The sequence below is a fragment of the Ahaetulla prasina genome, chromosome 11 (genome assembly GCF_028640845.1).
Source record: "Ahaetulla prasina isolate Xishuangbanna chromosome 11, ASM2864084v1, whole genome shotgun sequence".
NCBI classification, from domain to species: Eukaryota; Metazoa; Chordata; class Lepidosauria; order Squamata; family Colubridae; genus Ahaetulla; species Ahaetulla prasina.
The window spans coordinates 5,136,708-5,158,762 of record NC_080549.1 but is presented as its reverse complement, the minus strand read 5'-3'; the positions used below and the strand labels follow the sequence as shown (position 1 = coordinate 5,158,762).

The window sequence follows — 22,055 nt, the reverse complement described above, 5'->3', positions numbered from 1 at the left end:
CATGCGGTTGCTGGAAAGGTCGTAACTGTGAAAAACAGTCGTAAGTCCTTTTTTTTTTTTTTCCAGTGCGGAGGTAACTTTGGTCACTAAACAAACGGTTGTAAATCAAGGACTACCTGTAACCAAATTCAAGGGGTTTTGCATAAAACACCATGGATTCAACATTACAGCCTTAAAATATGTTTGTATATGATGGTTTTATATTGTGGTACGCAGCCCAGACTGAATTAGAATAGAATAGAGCTGGAAGGGACCTTGGAGGTCTTCTAGCCCAACCCCCTGCTCAAGCAGTAGAGCCAATACTATTTCAGATAGGTGACTATCTAGTCTCTTCTTAAAAAATTCCAGCGATGGAGCGTCCATGATTTCTGGAGGCAAGCTGTTCCACTGGTTAATTGTCCTCTCTGTTAGGAAATTTCTCCTTAATTCCAGGTTGCTTCTCTCTTTGATTAGTTTCCAACCATTGTTTCTTGTCCTGCCTTCAGGTGCTTTGGAAATAAATTGACATACACCCCTCTTCTTTGTGGCAGCCCCTCAAATACTGGAATATTGCTATCATGTCACCCCCTAATTCCTCATTTCTTTAGATTAGCCAGACCCAAAACCTGCAGCCGTTCTTCCTATGTTTTAGTCTCCAGGCCTTTGATCATCTTAGTCGCTCTTCTCTGCACTTCGAACTGGCTGCCTTGAGATTGAGATAAATTTGATCAATATATGAGATCGGATGGGGTTTTATTCTCCACTCCTCCCACTCCTCTCACACAAGCTAATGCCTCAAAAAATGCCAGACGCACCTTGAGTGAAGGCCGCGATGTTTATGATAGGGAAGGTTGCTATTGATGAGAAATTACCTTCCAACAGTGGCAAACACTGGGGACAAACAACCACAATAAACATTGCATAATTGCCCTCATTACACCTAAGAACAGGGCAGCCTATCTGCATAGTCAATAGAAAGACATCTGCTTCCTGGCAATATTGAGTCAATATTGAGTCAAGAAATTAACGCAGGCCCCGGAGGCAGAACTAAATGAGAGAGAGAGAGAGAGAGAGAGAGAGAGAGAGAGAGAGAGAGATGGATAGATGGAGAGAGAGAGGTATATATATGATATATAGCGATAGATAGATAGATAGATAGATAGATAGATAGATAGATAGATAGATAGATACAGAGATAGATACAGAGATATATATAATTGATATATGATATATAGATCTATAGTTATAGATAGATAGATAGATATAGATGATTGATATATGATATAGATATAGATATAGATAGATATGATTGATATATGATGTAGATAGATAGATAGATAGATGATAGATAAATAGATAATATATAGACAAACAGATATATATGATATATGATAGATTGATATATGAGATAGATATAGATAGATAAATAGAGGTATATATATGATATATAGCGATAGATAGATAGATAGATAGATAGATAGATAGATAGATAGATAGATAGATACAGAGATAGATACAGAGATATATATAATTGATATATGATATATAGATCTATAGTTATAGATAGATAGATAGATATAGATGATTGATATATGATATAGATATAGATATAGATAGATATGATTGATATATGATGTAGATAGATAGATAGATAGATGATAGATAAATAGATAATATATAGACAAACAGATATATATGATATATGATAGATTGATATATGAGATAGATATAGATAGATAAATAGACGAGATATATATATCAACAAAGTCTCATTCGTCATCTTCAGGCTTCAGCTTCGTGCTTCTGGGAGCAATATATATATACGCGGGAGAAAACCCGAATAACCAAAGACCTACATATATATAGGAAGCACGAAGCTGAAGCCTGAAGATGACGAATGAGACTTCGTCGAAATGTCGGCAAGACACTTCCAATTTTACGCGGGAGAAAATCCGAATAACCAAAGACCTACATACAAACACCCGCGAAAACCTCAGAAAACAAATATATATATATGAGATAGATAGATAGATTAGATAGATAGATATAGAGATATAAAATATATAAAATATATATTTTATATTTATATTTTACAGGTAGTCCTCAACTTACAACTATTCGTGGAGTGACCATTCGAAGTTGCAACAGCACTGAAAAAATGTGACTTACGACTGTTGTTCACGGTTACGACCGCTGTGGCATCCCCAGGGTCTGGGGATCAAAATTTGGATGCTTGGCAACTGACCCATATTTATGGCGGTCACAAGTTTCCCGCGATCCCCCTTTGGCGACCTCCCGACAAGCAAAGTCAACGGGGGAAAGCCGGATTCACTTAACAACCGCGTTGCTAACCGAGTAGCTGCAATGATTCCCCTTAAGAACTGGGGCAAGGAAGGACGTAAAACGGGGAAAACCTTTTGCAAATGTTTGCAAAATATGAGATAGGAACGGTTTCAGAATTGGCCGTACTGTTTAAAAGGGGAGGGGGGGGAAAGTTTTAAGCAGCAAGAAGAAAGAAAGAAAAAAATAAAAGAATTATTCTGTTTGAATAATGAGAAGGCAGGCTGGCTGCGCAACCTGAAAAGTATTTATCCATCCGCCCCTTTCATCTTATTCATTGCTCAGGATATTTGTAACTTCCTGTCCTTCTTGGAATTGAAAAAAAAAAAGAAAAAAAAATTCTTGGTAGAGATTCCAAATAGGAAAGCAATGACTCAGCTCTGCCTGAACTACATCCTTCAAAGTGAAGGAATAATTAGGACGGAATTGAGGTTTGTATTCTTCTGTATTCCTGAAAATGAAGGGGGGGGGGAAGGAACAGAGACAGAAAGGACAAAAAAGAAATAAAAATACATATATAGGGTCATACCAGAGGTGAAATGCTCCCGGTTCGGACCGGTTCGGACGAGCCGGTAGCGATGACGGCAGGTGGTTCGGACAGCTGGTAGCGATGGCGGTTCGAGGCTCCACCCACCTGCCCGGTTGTCCTTACTTCCTGGTTTTAACCAGGAAGCAACCTGTTTTTTATCCTCTGCACATGCGCAGAAGGGTTTGCGCATGCACAGAGGGCTGGCGCGCTGGGCGCGTGCACTTCCGAATCAGTAGGGAAGGTAAGTAGATTTCACCCCCGGGGTCATACTATCTGGTCCAACTGCAAAGGACCAGGATTCGTGGCTAGAATCAGGCAAATCAGGAGGAATCCTGGCTTGGCAGAGAAGCTAAAAAGCCAGGACTTCGTTCCCGTGGAAACAAATTGTGTGAATTGTGCTGAATTCAGATACGGTCCAGTTGGTTCAGAAGGACCACAGCTCTGTTAAGGGGGCATCGGCAAGGCAATTGCAGGTATCCGATTGAATCGGGCAGATAGAGACAGACAGACAGGTAGACAGGCAGACAGATGGACCAATGGAGAGGCGGCTAGGCGGACAGAAGGGCAGGCAGACAAATGGACGGATGGACGGATGTACAGACAGTAGACAAGGAGATGGGACGGATGGACAGACCGATGCACAGGTGGGCAGATGGAGAGATGGAGAGACAGGCAGAATGATGGGCAGGCGGAGGGGCAGAGGGAGGGAGACGAATGAATGGATTCTTGACATCCCTTTGATATGCTGTATTTCTTTCTCCCCCAACCCCCAAGCAATTTTCTATCCTTTGGGGAAACCATAAACCGAACCAACTTACCTGTGGTCCAAAAACAAGAATTTCCATTCCAGACTGTGTCGTGAGGTGAATTCTTCACAGGATTCTTCCACGTTACAAAGTTCCTGCCCAAACAGATGGCAGAGGACATGGTTAGGTGGTCGGTCTTCATTCTCTCTTCCCGTCCTTCTCTCTCTCTCTGTCTCTCTCTCTCTGTCTCTCTCGGTCTCTGTCTTTCTCTCTCTTTCCCTTTTCTCTCTCTCTCTGTGTCTCTCTCTCTGTGTCTCTCTCTCTCTATCCCTTCTCTCTCTCTCTCTCTCTCTATATATATATATATATATATTTGTTTTCTGAGGTTTTCGCGGGTGTTTGTATGTAGGTCTTTGGTTATTCGGGTTTTCTCCCGCGTAAAATTGGAAGTGTCTTGGCGACGTTTCGACGAAGTCTCATTCGTCATCTTCAGGCTTCAGCTTTGTGCTTCTGGGAAGCAGCTTCGTGCTTTTGCTCCCAGAAGCACGAACCTGAAGCCTGAAGATGATGAATGAGACTTCGTCGAAACGTCGCCAAGACACTTCCAATTTTACGCGGGAGAAAACCCGAATAACCAAAGACCTACATATATATATATATATATTTGTTTTCTGAGGTTATATATATATTTGTTTTCTGAGGACAGATATATATATCTGTCTCTCTGTCTCTGTCTTTCTCTCCTTTTCCCTTCTCTCTCTCTCTCTCTCTGTCTGTCTTTCTCTCTCTCTCTCTGTCTTTCTCTCTCTCCCCCTTCCCCACTATCCTGTCATAGCTGAAGAAGCTTCTCGGACAAGAAGCGAAACATCTTCAAAGAAGAATCAGAAAGTCCAGTTGCCTCTTGAAAAAAGCACCTTTTGAGACAACCATGACCTGGATGATGGAGACTCTCCATAAATAAGAAGTTATCCCCTGAGGGTTCTGAATGCAGAAACCCATGGAAAGCTTTCCGCACGGCTCATTCCGCGGCCTCTTCCCCAAGGCCCCTGGATTATGTTATCTGGTTAGAGTTATGACTTAGCAAAGAGACAGCGCACCTTCAAGAACTGCGGAGTAATGAGACGGACCGTGGCGACGAGACACACTTGGGTGTCGCTGACTGACCGGAAGGCACGTGCCACGGGGGACTCGAAGCCGTTGAAGGATGACGCAGGCACTAGAAACAAAAACAGAAAGGCCAAAAACATCTTCAATCAATCGGAATGGAGCTGGAAGGGGCCTTGGAAGTCTTCTAGTCCAGGGGTCTGCAAACTTGGCTCTTTTAAGACTCGTGGACTTCAACTCCTGCAAACTTGGCTCTTTTAAGACTTGTGGACTTCAATGCAAAGCTGGCTGAGGAACTCTGGGAGTTGAAGTCCACAAGTCTTAAAAGAGCCAAGTTTGCAGACCCCTGTTCTAGTCCAACCCCCCAGCTTAAGCAGGAGACCCTATACCAGGGATGTCAAACTCGATTGGATTGCGGGCTGCATCAGGGTTGTGTTTGACTTCGGGGTGGTGGTGGTCAGGGTGGGCGTGGCCAGTTTGACATCATTCATGTCGGGGGGGCAGCTGTGGTGCCCCGGGCGGGCCTGGGGAGATCCTCCTGCAGCCCTCTGCCAGCGAAAACAGAACCCGGAACCCGAGCTCCATTTCCACTGGCAGAGGCACCACAAGTCGATCATTCACTATTTTGGGGGCAGCCCCACAGGCCAGATCTGCCCCCCAGGCAGTGATGGGTTTCAAAAATTTTTTACTACCGGTTCTGTGGGTGTGGCTTGGTGGGCATGGGAGGGAAAGGATACTGTAAAATCTCCATTCCCACTGCACTCCAGGGGAAGGATACTGTAAAATCTCCATTCCCACCCCACTCCAGGGGAAGGATACTGTAAAAGCTCCATTCCCACCATACTCCAGGGGAAGGATACTGTAAAAGCTCCATTCCCACCCCATTTCCAGGGGAAGGATACTGTAAAATCTCCATTCCCACCATACTCCAGGGGAAGGATACTGTAAAATCTCCATTCCCACCCCACTCCAGGGGAAGGATACTGTAAAATCTCCATTCCCACCGTACTCCAGGGGAAGGATACTGTAAAATCTCCATTCCCACCCCATTCCAGGGGAAGGATACTGTAAAATCTCCATTCCTCCATTCCCCACTCCAGGGGAAGGATACTGTAAAATCTCTATTCCCACCATACTCCAGGGGAAGGATACTGTAAAATCTCCATTCCCACCCCACTCCAGGGGAAGGTTACTGCAAAATCTCCATTCCCACCATACTCCAGAGGAAGGATACTGTAAAATCTCCATTCCCACCCCACTCCAGGGGAAGGATACTGTAAAATCTCCATTCCCACCCCACTCCAGGGGAAGGATACTGTAAAATCTCCATTCCCACCATACTCCAGAGGAAGGATACTGTAAAATCTCCATTCCCACCGCACTCCAGGGGAAAGTTACTGCAAAATCCCCATTTTTTCCTGATCAGCTGGGACTTGGGAGGCAGAGAATAGATGGTTGCGGGACCAGTCAGAATTTTTACTACCGGTTCTCTGAACTACTCAAAATTTCTGCTACCGGTTCTCCAGAACTGGTCAGAACCTGCTGAAACCCATCTCTGCCCCCAGGCCTTGAGTTTGACAGCCCTGCCCTATACCCAATATCCAATATCCCATTGTCCAATATCCAAACCTCCAGGAATGAGGCATCAGCTTACCATGGGAAAACTGTTTGAAATCCACCACAAATCTGACATATTCGTAGGTAACGGCCTCATTCGGATCCAAGTTTCCTCGGGCTAAGTGGCAGCAAAACTCGATTTGTTTGTCAGCTGAAAGAGACCGACGGGAGGGAAAAAAAGAGGTTTTGCCAAATAATACAAATCAATGAATCGTCAAGTCCTGGGAGGGTGCCCATGAGGCCATCTAGTCCAACCCCATGTTTGGAACTCAAACATTCTGTATATCAAGCCATCTGGCAGGATGGCTTGAAAAAAAGATTCAGCATTAGGGTTAGGTTAAAATCTAGGGGCTCACAAAACAAACTCTTTCTTATTTCTTATTTTATTTAATTTTATTTATACCTTTTTCTTTGGTATACAGAAGTACTTAATAAACAGTATATTGTCCGGGTCAACATACATAATAATAATACTGAATTGAACTGGGGGAAAAAATCCAGTCTCATTGTACACATGTTGTGCATTGACAATAAAGGTTTGAATTGAAATTAATAGTAATATTTATTTATAGATAGTGATAATCTATCATCCTTCACTTGTGCATAATCATGATCTTTCATCATCTAAATTCTATCTCTATTTCTAACCATTGATAAAACAAATCCCATGCTAAAAAATATTCTGTTTCTTCCTTATCTTTTATCTTTAGTGTCAATCTATCCATTTCTGCACATTCTCGTGTTTTTTTTAATTATATTTCCATCTGTAGGAGTTTCCTCATTTTTTCCAATACTGTGCAAATACAATTCTCGCTGCTGTCCAGCCATGAAATATTAAATATATATTCCCTTTATTGTATTTTTTTTTCTGGCACGATGCCTAGCAAGAATATTTCTGGCTTTAAATCCATCTTCAAATCTTATTTCTTAAGCCCTTTGGTGCTATTTAGGAAAAATAAAATTTCTTTGTTGGAAATAGCAAAAATTACCGTTCAAAAAATCGGAGGTTACTGGATTGGTCACAAGCATATGGGCTGAAAGTAACTTGTACAGGTTGTTCTGTTCACACTCAGGTAGGAAATTTAATATATTTTGGTCCACCAAATCTGACTGAGACAAAAGAATTTTGTTGTGTTCAACAAGAGAGTTACAATGATGGTGAAAAAAATTTAGTAAAACCAAGAGATGTTTGGATATTGTGCAGTTAGAACTCACCGGTAAATGTCCAAGGAGCGAAGAGACGCTATCAGATACATAAATAATGATCCCATCAGTGGTTAGTGCAATGAGAAACCCATCTAATGCCTAGAAGGAGGAGAGAAAAAAGACATAATATAGGAACAAACAGCATGCATCCCAGCCTCTCGGCTATTTACTTCAAAGTTTAAATTTTCAATGGAATTTATGAAACTTTATTCAAGTTAGAAGGCTGACAGGAGAGCTCAGCATCAAGTATTAAAATCAGTCTCTTGACTATTGAGCAGGAGATGAAGAAGCAGATTTGAGGGATTCAGAAAAGGGGGCCAAATTATTTGTTGGTATTGTATTTTTAGCAACAGAGCACAAGAGAAGGGAGTGTGTTGTTTGTGTTGTTTTTCTGGGCCACGAGACAAAAGAATTGACTGACTTGATTTGAGGAAGGTACAGTAACCCCATTTGTCTCAAAGAGAGAGGGAGGGAGGGAGGGAGGGAAGAGAAGAGACAATGAGACGGACAGTCAGATAGATGAGAGATACAGAGAGACAGAGAGACAAAAGATAGAAAGCAAGCAAGAGATGATAGATAGATAGATAGATAGAGAGAGAGAGAGAGAGAGATATGACAGACAGACAGACTACTTCAGCTTCAATTGCAACAATACACAAGCACACAATAGATTTAAGCTTAATGTTAACCGCTCCAATCTTGATTGCAGAAAATATGACTTCAGTAACAGAGTTGTTAATGCTTGGAATACACTACCTGACTCTGTGGTCTCTTCCCAAAATCCCCAAAGCTTTAACCAAAAACTGTCTACTATTGACCTCACCCCATTCCTAAGAGGTCCGTAAGGGGCGTGCATAAGAGCACAAACGTGCCTACCATTCCTGTCCTATTGTTTCCTTTCATTATATCCAATTAATATAGTTATTACATATATATATATGCTTATATATCGTATAGTTATTTCATGCTTATGCTTACATATACTGTGTGATAGATAGATAGATAGATAGATAGATAGATAGATAGATAGATAGATAGATAGATAGATAGATAGATAGATAGATAGGGATGGATGGATGGATGGATGGATGGATGGAAGGATGGATGGATGGATGGATGATAGGCAGGTTTCCTTGAGAGTATTTGTAGTACCCAACATATATTGTTGGTCACATTGTTTTAGCCTCCAGTCCCCTCATCATCCTGGTTGCTCTTCTCTGCACTCTTTCTAGAGTCTTCACATCTTTTCTATAGTGTGGTGACCAAAACTGGATGCAGTACTCTAGGTGTGGTCTTACTAAGGCTTTATAGAGTGGTATTAGTATCTCCCTCTGTTTATGCAATTTAGGATTGTGTTGGGGTTTTTTTAGTTTTAGTTTTAAGGGTTTTTTTAGTTTTAGTTTTTAGTTTTTTAGATTTGGTTTCCTCATTCTGAGTGTATGCTTCTTTTATTCTTTTCTTAATCCATATCTGGATCACAGCCTACTACAAAGGTGATGAGATTTCCGAGTAAAATTTATATCTCCCAGGCAGCAGGAAGCCAAGAAGCTTCCTTTCTCTTTTCTAATTTCCCTTTCTTTCTTTCTGCTTCCTGGTATATTTTGTCCCTAAATCGGAAAGGGCAACTATTGACTCTTGAAAAGGACAAGAAAAATAAATTGCCAGCAGGATTGCAAAGCCAAGATATTTTTGAAACAACCATCTGCAAGTGAAACCTATAAAGATGGTTCCCCCCCTCCCCAGATTGTTTGGATTAAATTGCAAGTCCATGAAGAGACATTGGCAAATGGGAAGTAAACAGATTTTTCTAAAGAAGGTGAGTCACTGATCCTCTGTGAGAAGGAAATACTCAAAACTGCAGTAATTCTAGGCCAGGCCACACCCTCCACTTCTGTGATGGGAAAGATGCAGAAAATAGTTCACGAACTTCCTTTGAAGCAGGGGTCTCCAACCTTGAAAACTTTTAAGACTTGTGGACTTCAACTCCCAGAATTCCTCAGCCAGACCCCTGCTTTAAAATGCAGTGAAATTCCTTCCTGGCAGGGAAAAAAGGATGAAGCAAACAGGGTATAGAAAATATTTTTTCTGTCTCTATGCGTGGAATATTTATTTTCATTAAGGAACGGTACCAAAGGAAAACCAGCTAAATGGCAGATTCTACTAAGGTAAGCAAAGTCCTAAATTAATTTATTATTTATTTATTTTGTCATAACAGTATATATAAGCATTGACATGTAACAACTATATAATATATAAGCATATATATGAGCATAAGTATGTAATAACTATATTAATTAGATATAATGAAAGGGAATAATAGGACAGGAACGGTAGGCACGTTTGTGCTCTTATGCAGAACTCTTAGGAATGGGGTGAGGTCAATGGTAGACAGTTTTTGGTTAAAGCTTTTGGGATTTTGAGAAGAGACCACAGAGTCAGGTAGTGACAGATGATTTGGTGCAACTAAATATTTAGTTGCGCAAAATTCATCAATTTTTTCAGCCCGCCCACAGCACAAAGGTGGACATTTGTAGTTGTGCAAACCTCAAGGCATGGATAAGAGATGGATTCTTCAGAAACTATCCTCTGAAGATAGTCTTCTGAACTATCTTCTTCAAGTCTCCCAGCAGTGACCACCAATGCTGGTTTATTTACATCCGAATAGATGAGCAATGCAACCGGAACTAGCTACCATAAATATAATGGTGTTGGCACGAGATACTTGGTCTTAGGCAAGATTCGGCAATGATCGGTGAACATTTTACGAATCAGAAGCAGGGAGCTTGTTTATTAGGTATACCCCATAGAATTGTAGAATCATAGGACTGAAAGGGCCTTGGAGGTCCTCTAGTCCAACCCCCTGCTCAACCTTATAGTACCCACAACTCTGGAATAGAATAGAATAGAATAGAATAGAATAGAATAGAATAGAATAGAATAGAATAGAATAGAATAGAATAGAATTCTTTATTGGCCAAGTGTGATTGGACACACAAGGAATTTGTCTTTAATGCATATGCTCTCATAAATACATAAATACATAAAAAGAAAAGATACATTCATCAAGAATCATAAGGTCCAACACTTAATGATAGTCATAGGGAACAAATAAGCAATTGAATCATATTAGGAAATAATATAAATCATAAGGATACCAGCAATAAGGTTACAGTCATGCAGTCATAAACGGAAGGAGCTGGGTGATGGGAACGATGAGAAGATTAATAATAGTGCAGATTTAGTAAATAGTTTGGCGATGTTGAGGGAATTATTTGTTTAGCAGATTGATGGAGTTTAGGAAAAAACTGTCCTTGTGTCTAATTGTTCTGGTGTGCAGTGCTCTATAGCGTCATTTTGAGGGTAGGAGTTGAAACAGTTTATGTCCAGGATGTGAGGGGTCTGTAAATATTTTCACAGCCCTCTTTTTGACTCATGCAGTATACAGGTCCTCAATGGAATGGCATCTTACCTCCAACATCAACTGAGTGAACTCTTCATTGCTAAGAAATGAAGGTTTCCAGTCTTGTCTAATCTCACAAGCTTCGGTCTGGGCTGAGATTTCTAAAAGAAAAAAAAAAGGAGAAAAGCAAATCGAGTGCTGCCTGTCACACACCCCTGGCCACGCCCGCCATGGCCACGCCCAACCAGCTGGTCATTAGGGCAGAGAACCGGTTATTAAATTCTTTGAATCCCACCACTGGTTAGAGGGCGCTTGGTTTTGTTTACTTGGGAAAAGCAAAGAGGGAAAGGCAAACATTCACCTTTCCAAGCTCAGGATCAGCTTTTTAAAAAATATAATACTGAACGTACCACAATAATAAGAAGAGCAGGGGGTCAAGGTGTTCCCTTGTGGTCCACCTACCTTTCTGCTTCTGTAAAAAGTCAATGGTCCTTTGTAAGATGGTGGATTTGTCCATCTTGAGGGGATGCCCGTGCTCCTGAAGCATAGTGCACAGTTCCTTAATGAGCACATTGAACTGATCTCTCCGTTTCTTCTCGGATTTGTTGCGTGACGCCCTGGTCAAAGGAAAGCACAAAGTTGCCCTTGAAAACTTCATTCCTCTTCCGCGGGCAAATCTACTATGGCGAGGATGTCCTTCGCAAGGTACGGTCAAAAATGTTGGGCTGGTGCAGGACAAACGCAACCAAGGTTCCACCTGGTTTTATGTGTCAACTCGCAAAGCTGCTCTCGTGTTGCCATAGGCCAGGGGGAATGGGAAACCAGCGAAATCGCATAGCAGTCAAAGACAGGTTCACATTCCACGCTTATCTCTTCTCAAGGCTGTATCCCAGGGTTACTTACAGCAGCCGAGGGGAGTGACCTCTACAGCCCTCGAAATTGCTCCGTTGGTGAATGTCATTAATGACACACCTTGGGGGTGGGGGGAAGGGGGGAAACAGGGTCATATTGGGGCGGAAATTATGTAGGGTCAGAGCTGGCTTCACTTGGGAACGTGGGGACATGAAGCTCCTAATAAATAACTGGATTTCTTTTGAAGCTTGGCTCGAGATTCATGGTTTAATTAGGGCATCCGCCGGAACGCTGACATTATGTACACCACAGATTGAAAGAAGGTGGAGCTTTGATCTCAGCATCGTGGCTACTATCTCGACATTTTTGATCCCCCACGGCTACTACGTCTCAACGTTCTTGACCTCATCTAGCATGGCTTGGTGGGTGTGGCTTGGTGGGCGTGGCAGGGGAAGGATACTGTAAAATCTCCATTCTCACCCCACTCAGGGAGAAGGTTACTGTAAAATCCCCATTTCTTCCCAATCAGCCGGGACTCGGGAGGCAGAGAATAGATGGGGGTGGGGCAAGTCAGAACTTTTACTACCGAACTACTCAAAATTTCCACTACAGATTCTTCAGAACTGGTCAGAATCTGCTGAAACCCACCTCTGGCGGGCGGGGTGTGTGTGTGTAGCCCCCGTTTTTGCTCCCAGAGGGAGCACACCCTGGCCATGCCCACAATGGCCACACCCACCCAGCCGGTCATTAGGGCGAGGAACCAGTTGCTAAATTATTTGAATCCCACCACTTCTCAGATTGGATCCTGTAACATAATCCGGGACACATACATTTGCCTTTCATTCGTGATTTTGTTCTGTTGCTGTTATCGGAAACAACACAACAACTGCAAGATATTCAGAGGGAGTTAGCTCTGACTCCCTTGGGACACAAACAGTTTCCCCCAGCCCTTGTACCTCTTTGCCCTGTCCTTCTCATCTTCGTCCATCAGTTCGTTTACACAATACAGAGTTCTGCAATGAAAATACACAAGAGTCACTTTTCTTTTACTTTTTCTTTTTTTTGTGTGTTTGTTTGTTTCATTTTGAAAACTGTATTTAATTTCTGAAGTCCAATAGTCCGGCACGCAAAAGCATGCATTTGAAAATTTTCCACTACAAATAAGCCAGATAATATTTTTTAAGGAGATTTTTGGCTCTTAAATCAATAAAAATGTTTACTTAATTCTTGCTTTTACTGTACAGAATACTGTCTCAATTTGGACTTGTGCTGCATTTCACAAGCGTCCTGTTCGTTTGCTAAACAGCTTGTGTTTCAGTACTTAAACAAGTGATTCAAGAATTTTACAGTAATTTATACATTTAATCAGTTCCATATATTAACATGTACTAACAATGGTCTAATTCAATACTGTATCCAAAATTCCTAGCCCAACTTATCATTGTCTCCTCCATATTTTCTTCTTCCATTTTAAATCTTAGTAAGAAATTATAAGTTTTTGGTAACCCTTTTTTCCCCTGTTCAATAAAAATACTTCTTGTAGCGTGGCTTTCTTGATCTGGTCTACTTGGAGATGACTGTGTTGAAGCATATAGTTTGGAGAGGGATGGATCTAATTGAGAAATCTAAAGACGTCTGAAGTTCTGAAGATCTTTAGACCTAATGAAGATTTAAGGAAGAAATTATTTCACAACAAGTGTTTCATTGGCATGAGACTTATCAATCCAGATTAAGGACACTGCAGCACACTACAGATCTAACCAACAAGCCACAACAGATGATCCAAGCAAAATCTAGGTCTACGTTCTTAGGAAGAAAGTGGACTAAGATTCCTATGTCAACTATCAACAAAGTTGGGGGAATAAGGAGAAAACGCTACCAGATGAAGGCACAAAATGTCTCTTGGAACCTCATCCTCCATCAATCAGAAACCAGGCCCTCAATAGCATTTCTGCGGATGAGTCTAGGACCACACCCGGTGCCCCAAAGGCATTTTTACATGGGTACATGGGTGCAGCCAAATATTTTTGACTGCACGGCAACTACTACCTCCAATACGTAAGAGAAGTCTCATGCGTGGTGTGTTACACCCACGTTGCCTTCTTTAATCACCTTCATGTATAAGTGGCAAGCCAGATATCTTCCCAGCAGGGAATTTTCGAATGAGAAAAACTAGCAAAATTGCAGCCAAACGTTGCTTGCAGACAAACCTGGTTAGACTCCCAGCCAGCAAATTGCTTACAACAGGACTTCATATTTTATTGTTGTTAGTTCGCAGTGATGTCTGACCCATTGCGACCCCATGGATGATGTTCCTCCAGGCCTTCCTGTCCTCTACCATCTTCTGGAGTCCATTAAAGCTCACACCAACTGCTTCAGTGACTCCATCCAGCCACCTCGTTCTCTGTCATCCCCTTCTTCTTTTGCCCTCAATCGTTCCCAGCATTGGGCTCTTCTCCAGGGAGTCCTTCCTTCTCATTAGGTGGCCAAAGTATCTGAGTTTCCTCTTCAGGATCTGGCCTTCTAAAGAGCAGTCAGGGTTGATCTCCTCTAGGACTGACCAGTTGGATCGCCTTGCAGTCCAAGGGACTCGCAGGAGTCTTCTCCAGCACCAGAGTTCAAAGGCCTCCATTCTTTGGCGCTCAGCCTTCTTTATGGTCCAACTTTCACAACCATCCATTGCAACTGGGAAAACCAGAGCTTTGACTATACGCACTTTTGTTGGCAGGGTGATGTCTCTGCTTTTTAGTAAACTATCTTCATATTATTCCATGTTTTTCTCCTAAATTTGCTTGTTTTCATCCAACAAGCAACCAATATTTTGCATCCACAACACATATTAAAGCAGCTCAGTCCATACAGGTTCAAAATCCTTGACTTACAATCAACAATGGAGCCCAAAATTTATGTTGCTAAGCGAGACAGTTTTTAAGGAAGCTTTGCTCCATTTAACAACCTTTCTTGCCATCGTTGTTAAGCGAATCACTGCAGCTGTGACATTAGTAACACCGTTGGGATCTGCCTCCAGCTTCCCCACTGACTTTGCTTGCCAAAGGGGAGTCACACGATCCCGGGACAATCGTCATAAATATGAATCATTTGCCAAACATCCAAATTTTGATCATATGACTGTGGGGAGTCATACAGTTGTATGTGTGAAAAACAGTTGTAAGTCTCTTTTTTTCCCCTGTGACATCGTAACTTCCAACAGTCACTAAATGAACTGTTGTAACTCGAGAACTATCTGTATTTTAAATGGCTTAAAGTATTATGCGAATTTAGGGTCCATGGGCTTGCTGTACGTTCCTACAGATTGACTGACTGATTAATTCATTATATATATAACCAAATATATTATAAATATATTTGGTTATATAAATATATAAATATATCATTATATATATATAACCAAAGACCTACATACATACATATACATATACATATACATATACACACACACACACACACACACACACACACATATATATGTGTGTGTGTGTGTGTGTGTGTGTTTTCTGAGGTTTTCGCGGTGTTTGTATGTAGGTCTTTGGTTATTCGGGTTTTCTCCCGCGTAAAATTGGAAACGAGTATTTTGTTGACAAATTAGTCCCTAACACGAGGAATGACACCAGACCCACACTCACGAGGTCCACACAGGATGTCACCACCGCACATCCACCCAGAAAGCAGACCCAAACCCACACTGATCAGGAAGCACGACCAAGGACCAGAAGCCAGACCGCAGCTGCAACATTAGCCATTTCAAACCCCTCCAATCCATACATGCAGCAGACTGACACCCACTATGAAGATGTAGCACGACCACGAACACGAAGCCAAACAACAGCAATGCAGCTCACCAGCTCAAATCCCCCTGCAACTCAGACTAATCTGAGCACAACCAAGCCCCCACCCAAACAGGACACACCCCCAGCCAATCAGAGCACAGCCAAGCTCCCACCCAATCAGTTCAAACCCCCACTAGCAGTTAAAAAGGAAGAAACAGCTGCAATCACACATTGCTCCCAGAAGCACGAAGCTGAAGCCTGAAGATGACGAATGAGACTTCGTCGAAACGTCGCCAAGACGCTTCCAATTTTACGCGGGAGAAAACCCGAATAACCAAAGACAAAGATATACTTTGTATACATACATACATACATACATACATACATACATACATACATACATACATATATATATATATATATATATATATATATATATACTATAAAATCAGGGTCAACTCTTAGCATCCACTTTGATAGATTTCCCTCTGTAGCTAAATGAGCAAACTGAATAAGGACGGTTACTCAGCACCACCAAAAGGGAGTAAAAATCAAATTATTGGAAATTACCTGTTTTATCCTGCAGATTCATTAGTCCAGGTTGGCCGGGGATGGTAACGATATTTTATTGCCACCATGAAAATAAAGAAAGAAATGATCCTAAAAAACAAGAAGTTTCAGAAAACTGTCAAATTTTTTAGTCTCTTTTTTTTTTAACATATTCAGCTCAGTCACCAATCTCCATCTCCTGCCGTGTTTATACACACCTTGGCCACTTTAAAACGGGTGGACTTCAACTCCCAGAATTCCCCATCTGCTCATGAAGTCTGCTCATCTTGAAGTTGAGAAATACACCGATTTACAAGAATAGAAGAAGCGTATTAAATAAAAAAGGTCGAAATATATTTTATGAGTGGATTATCGATCTGTTTATCATCATTACAATTGCAGTCATGGTCAGTACAAAGGTATGAACGCTTGCTGGGGAATTCTGGGAGTCGGAGCACACACCTTTTTTAAGGTGCCCAGGTTGAGCAAAAACGGTTTATATTTTATTTCTTTACTTTTGTTTAGTTATTTAATCCCACCTTTATTGTTTTTACAAACGACTCCAGGTGGCGAACATATCCAACATATCTTTCTCCTGGTATTTTCCACAAAACAACAACCCTGAGAGGTGGGTTGGGCTGAGAGAGAGAGAGAGAGAGAGAGAGAGAGAGAGAGAGAGAGAGAGAGAGAGACTGACTGACCTAAAATCACCCAGCTGGCTTTCAGAGCTAAGGTAGGACTACAACTCCCAGTCTCCTGCTGATTCGCCCAATATCACTCAGCCTGGCTTTCATGTCTAAGGCGGAACTAGAATTTACCATCTCCTAGTGATTGGCCCAAAGTCCCCCAGCTGGTTTTCATGCCTAACGTGGGACTAGAACTCACCGTCTCCTAGTGGTTAGCCCAAAGTCACATAGCTGGCTTTTGTCCCTAAAACAGGACTAAAACTCTCCATCTCCTGGTGATTGATCCAAAGTCCCCCCCTTCAGCTTGTTTTCATGTCTAGGGCGGAACTAGAACTCACCGTCTCCTGATGGTTGGCCCAAAGTCACCCAGCCAGCTTTCATGCCTAAGGCAGGACTAGAATTCACAGTCTCCCGTTTTCTAGCCTGGTACCTTAATCAACTGACCAAGCTGGCTCTTATAGAAGGTTAGCAAGAAAATAAATGAGGTTTAATGTTATTAACATGATGTAGAATTTTATACAAAACTTGGAATATATCCTTCTCTGATTGATTTGGGGTTTGTTCAAATTGTACTGGCCAACAATTGTTTGATAGTGGCATGTAAAATCCCGACTACGCCTTACCAGTTTGGCTCTTTATGTACATAATGACAAGGCTAAAAACTATTATTGTGTAGAACTTATTATTCTACACAACTGAAGGCAAATTGCATTATTCTAAGCGGTTACGATTTAATTTGTTGTTTGAAAAAACCAAGAGGCAATTATGCACTCGTGTTAAAACACAACAATAATGGGAGCGTAATGCATCTCTTGTCTCCGTGCAAAGTCATTGGCCAGGTATGGGAAGAACAAGGCCATCTGTATTGTCACACCCCGAAGGCATGCCACTCTAGCCACTTGTGGGTTTGACACAGGAAGGAGGAGAAAATAAGCCCTCTGTGTTAGGAAGAACTTGTTGGGCAGCCACACCTCAGCTCCGGCTAATGTTTTTTTTCCTCTCTCTTATTTTTCTAATATTTTAGATTAATAGGGAGATATTAACAATTCTCCTGGTGATTAGCCCAAAGTCACCCAGCTGGCTTTCATGGCTATGAGGGACTAGAACTCACCGTCTCCTGGTGATTGGCCCAAAGCCACTCAACCATCTTTTATGAAAGTAGGACTAGAACTCACCATCTCCTGTTGATTCATCCAAAGCCACCCAGCCAGCTTCCCTACCAAAGTGGGACTAGAACTCACCATCTCCTGGTGATTGGCCCAAAGTCATCCAGCCAGCTTACCTGCCTAAGGTAGGACTAGAACACACACTCTCTCTCTCTCTTTCTCTCTCTCTTTCCCCTCTTTGTCTTTCTGTCTCTCTCTTCCCCCCTCTGTCTTTCTCTCTCTTCCCCCTCTCTCTTTGTCTTTCTCTCTCTCTTTCCCTCCCTCTCTCTTTCTGTCTTTCCTTCTCTCTCTCTGTCTTTCCCCCCTCTCTTTCTCTCCCTCTCTCTCTCTCTTTCCCTCCTATCCCTCCCTCCTTCCCCCCTCTCTTTTTCTCTCTTCCCCTCTTTTTCTTTCTCTCTCTTTCCCTCTTTCCCTCCTTCTCTCTTTCTGTCTTTCCTTCTCTCTCTCTTTCTTCCCCCCCTTTCTTTCTCTCTCCCCACCCCCCTCTTTCTCTCTCTTTCTCTCTTTCTCTCTCTCCAGGGCATCCGAAAGTCTTAGGTCAGTTTTCAAAGCCAATTTGATTGCACATCATCCATCCATCCATCCATCCATCCATCCATCCATCCATCCATCCATCCATCCATCCATCCATCCATCCCTTCTGTAATGCCCTGGCAATCCATTAAGGGAAAATAATGCCAGACTAATTGAGCAAGGCAGGTATCAAAATATGGGTTGCCCTGCCTGGGTGTGGCCAAAGATTTATTTATCCAGCCTCAAGTTGTTGCTGACACAAAACAAGGCAGAGCTCAGAAAGGGAAAAATAGTTGAGTGATTTATGGCTACCAATGACAGTAATAATAACTTCCAGAACTAGCCTGATAGATGGGAAATGGGCAAAACTCGGTACCAACATAATCCTGGAGATTTAAGTTTGAAATATAGGGAATAGATTGTCCCAGCATGTCACTGTGCCAACTGAACATACTTGCTGGTATTCCAACAAAAAGTATTATTATTTATAAAAGTATGCCATTTATACTTTTGTATGAATATTGCTGTTAGATACCAGGAGACAGAGAGTTCTAGTCCAGCCTTAGACATGAAAGCTGCCTGGGTATATTTGAGCCAAATAGCAGAAGACTAAGTTCTAGTCCCACTTTAAGAGTGAAAGCCAACTGGGTGATTTTGGGCCAATCACCAGGACACTGTGAGTTCTAGTTCTGCCTTAGCCATAAAAGCCAGCTGGATGACTTTGGGCCAATCACCAGGCGACGGTGAGTTCTAGTCCCATTTTAGGCATGAAAGCTGGCTGGATGTCTTTGGGTCAATCACCAGGCGACTATGAGTTCTAGTCCCATTTTAGGCATGAAAGCCGGCTGGGTGACTTTGGGCCAATCACCAGGACACTGTGAGTTCTAGTTCTGCCTTAGCCATGAAAGCCAGCTGGATGACTTTGGGCCAATCACCAGGCAACGGTGAATTCTAATCCCATTTTAGGCATGAAAGCCGGCTGGGTGACTTTGGGCCAATCACCAGGACACTGTGAGTTCTAGTTCTGCCTTAGCCATGAAAGCCGGCTGGATGACTTTGGGCCAATCACCAGGCAACGGTGAATTCTAGTCCCATTTTAGGCATGAAAGCCGGCTGGATGACTTTGGGCCAATCACCAGGCGACGGTGAGTTCTAGTCCCATTTTAGGCATGAAAGCTGGCTGGGTGACTTTGGGCCAATCACCAGGCAACGGTGAATTCTAGTCCCATTTTAGGCATGAAAGCCGGCTGGATGACTTTGGGCCAATCACCAGGCGACGGTGAGTTCTAGTCCCATTTTAGGCATGAAAGCTGGCTGGGTGACTTTGGGCCAATCACCAGGCGACGGTGAGTTCTAGTCCCATTTTAGGCATGAAAGCCGGCTGGGTGATTTTGGGCCAATCACCAGGACACTGTGAGTTCTAGTTCTGCCTTAGCCATGAAAGCCAGCTGGATGACTTTGGGCCAATCACCAGGCAACGGTGAATTCTAGTCCCATTTTAGGCATGAAAGCCGGCTGGATGACTTTGGGCCAATCACCAGGCGACGGTGAGTTCTAGTCCCATTTTAGGCATGAAAGCTGGCTGGGTGACTTTGGGCCAATCACCAGGCGACGGTGAGTTCTAGTCCCATTTTAGGCATGAAAGCCGGCTGGGTGACTTTGGGCCAATCACCAGGCGACGGTGAGTTCTAGTCCTACCTTACACACAAAAGACAGCTGAGTATACACCGATTTTTTTTCCCTCAGTGAACCCCAGATTATCCTCTGCCACGAATGCCAAACTCATCTATTACACTTGCATTTTGTGCGTCAAGAGATACCAAATTCCTGGACGGCAGGTAAAGTCATGTTCCCCTATATCTGATCAATATCACACTTGCGTGCAAGGAAGTTGTCAGTCAAAATAGGTAACCAAAGCAGGTGACTAATAACGATCCTTCCGAAGATGGGTAGCTGATCGGTGTCCGTGTGCCCAGATCAGAAACTGGAGAAACCTTTATAAGGGTTTCTGGGCCTCTGGTGGCTCAACAGACTAATGCAGTCTGTTATTAACAGCAGCTGCTTGCAATTACTGCAAGTTCAAGTCCCACCAGGCCCAAGGTTGACTCAGCCTTCCATCCTTTATAAGGTAGGTAAAATGATGACCCAGATTGTTGGGGGCAATAAGCTGACTTTGTATATAAATATACAAATAGGATGAAGACTATTGCTTGACATAGTGTAAGCCGCCCTGAGTCTTCGGAGAAGGGCGGGATATAAATGCAAATAAAATAAAATAAAATAAAAATAAGACACCTATATAAATCAGGATTTCTCAGCTTCCGACGTTAGCAACCGAAACGTCCCAAATGCTCACAAATCAATCAGATTTGCAACCACACCTGTATATCAAAGCTCTCCTAGCATTTGGTTGGCTTCAAAGACAGCGCTGAGCGCGAGCCAGCAAACTGTTTCCCAAATTAGAGTCACATGACCTGAGGTGGCCCCGATTGACTCGTAGAAGCTCAGCAAGGTTGGACGAGGTTGTAAAATCGGCTAGTAAAGAAGAAGGAAAGCTTGAGGCTCTGAAGGTAAGACTGGAAAGTCAAGAAGAAGAACTTGGCAAACTCCTTTGGAGTTCTCGCCCAGGCGATGACAGGATCTGTTAGGATCTGAGGTCAACTTTACTCACTGTCAACATCACAACGACCGCTTGGAGGGTTCAAGCCAGGGGTGAAATCCAGCAGGTTCTGACAGGTTCGGGAGAACCGGTAGCGGAAGTTTTGAGCAGTTCGGAGAACCGGCAGAGGCCACCTCTGGCTGTCCCCAGGAGTAGGGAGGGAATGGGGATTTTGCAGTATCCTTCCCCCAGGAGTGGGGACGGAATGGGGATTTTGCAATATCCTTCCCCTGGAGAGGGGAGGGAATGGGGATTTTGCAGTATCCTTCCCCTGGAGAGGGGAGGGAATGGGGATTTTGTAGTGACCTTCCCCTGGAGTGGAGTGGGAATGGAGATTTTGCAATATCCTTCCCCTGGAGTGGGGTGGGAATGGAGATTTTGTAGTATCCTTCCCCTGGAGTGGGGTAGGAATGGAGATTTTGTAGTATCCTTCCCCTGGAGTGGGGAGGGAATGGAGATTTTGCAGTATCCTTCCCCCCCCCAGGAGTGGGGAGGGAATGGGGATTTTGTAGTAACCTTCCCTGGAGTGGGGTGGGAATGGAAATTTTGCAGTATCCTTCCCCCAGGAGTGGGGAGGGAATGGGGATTTTGTAGTAACCTTCCACTGGAGTGGGGTGGGAATGGAGATTTTGCAGTATTCTTCCCCCAGGAGTGGGGTGGGAATGAGGATTTTATAGTATCCTTCCCCTGGAGTGGGGTGGGAATGAGGATTTTGCAATATCCTTCCACTGGAATGGGGTGGGAATGAGGATTTTATAGTATCCTTCCCCTGGAGTGGGGTGGGAATGAGGATTTTGCAATATCCTTCCACTGGAATGGGGTGGGAATGGAGATTTTGCAATATCCTTCCCCAGGAGTGGGGTGGGAATGGAGATTTTGCAATATCTTTCCCCCTGGAGTGGGGAGGGAATGGAGATTTTG

General features: G+C 42.9%; 1 protein-coding gene across 6 annotated transcripts in view; it reads right to left on the bottom strand.

Annotated features, from left to right (window-relative positions):
- The window catches only part of PASD1 (PAS domain containing repressor 1), an 81,025-nt gene that overhangs the window by 33,005 nt on the left and 25,965 nt on the right, over positions 1-22,055 (bottom strand). For 2 of the 6 annotated variants that reach the window (XM_058196580.1, XM_058196581.1), the window contains exons 2-10: positions 16,132-16,221; positions 12,730-12,786; positions 11,384-11,538; positions 10,991-11,082; positions 7,531-7,620; positions 7,305-7,425; positions 6,353-6,466; positions 4,692-4,810; positions 3,667-3,749 (exon numbers count right to left, since the gene is read on the bottom strand). In XM_058196580.1, coding sequence (XP_058052563.1) covers positions 3,667-3,749; positions 4,692-4,810; positions 6,353-6,466; positions 7,305-7,425; positions 7,531-7,620; positions 10,991-11,082; positions 11,384-11,538; positions 12,730-12,761 — 806 coding nt within the window. In that variant the 5' untranslated portion in view covers positions 12,762-12,786; positions 16,132-16,221. Of the gene's footprint in view, positions 1-3,666; positions 3,750-4,691; positions 4,811-6,352; positions 6,467-7,304; positions 7,426-7,530; positions 7,621-10,990; positions 11,083-11,383; positions 11,539-12,729; positions 12,787-13,307; positions 14,771-16,131; positions 16,222-16,328; positions 16,397-22,055 lie in introns of those variants that run through there. The other 4 variants (XM_058196578.1, XM_058196579.1, XM_058196582.1 and 1 more) reach the window with 3 other exon arrangements.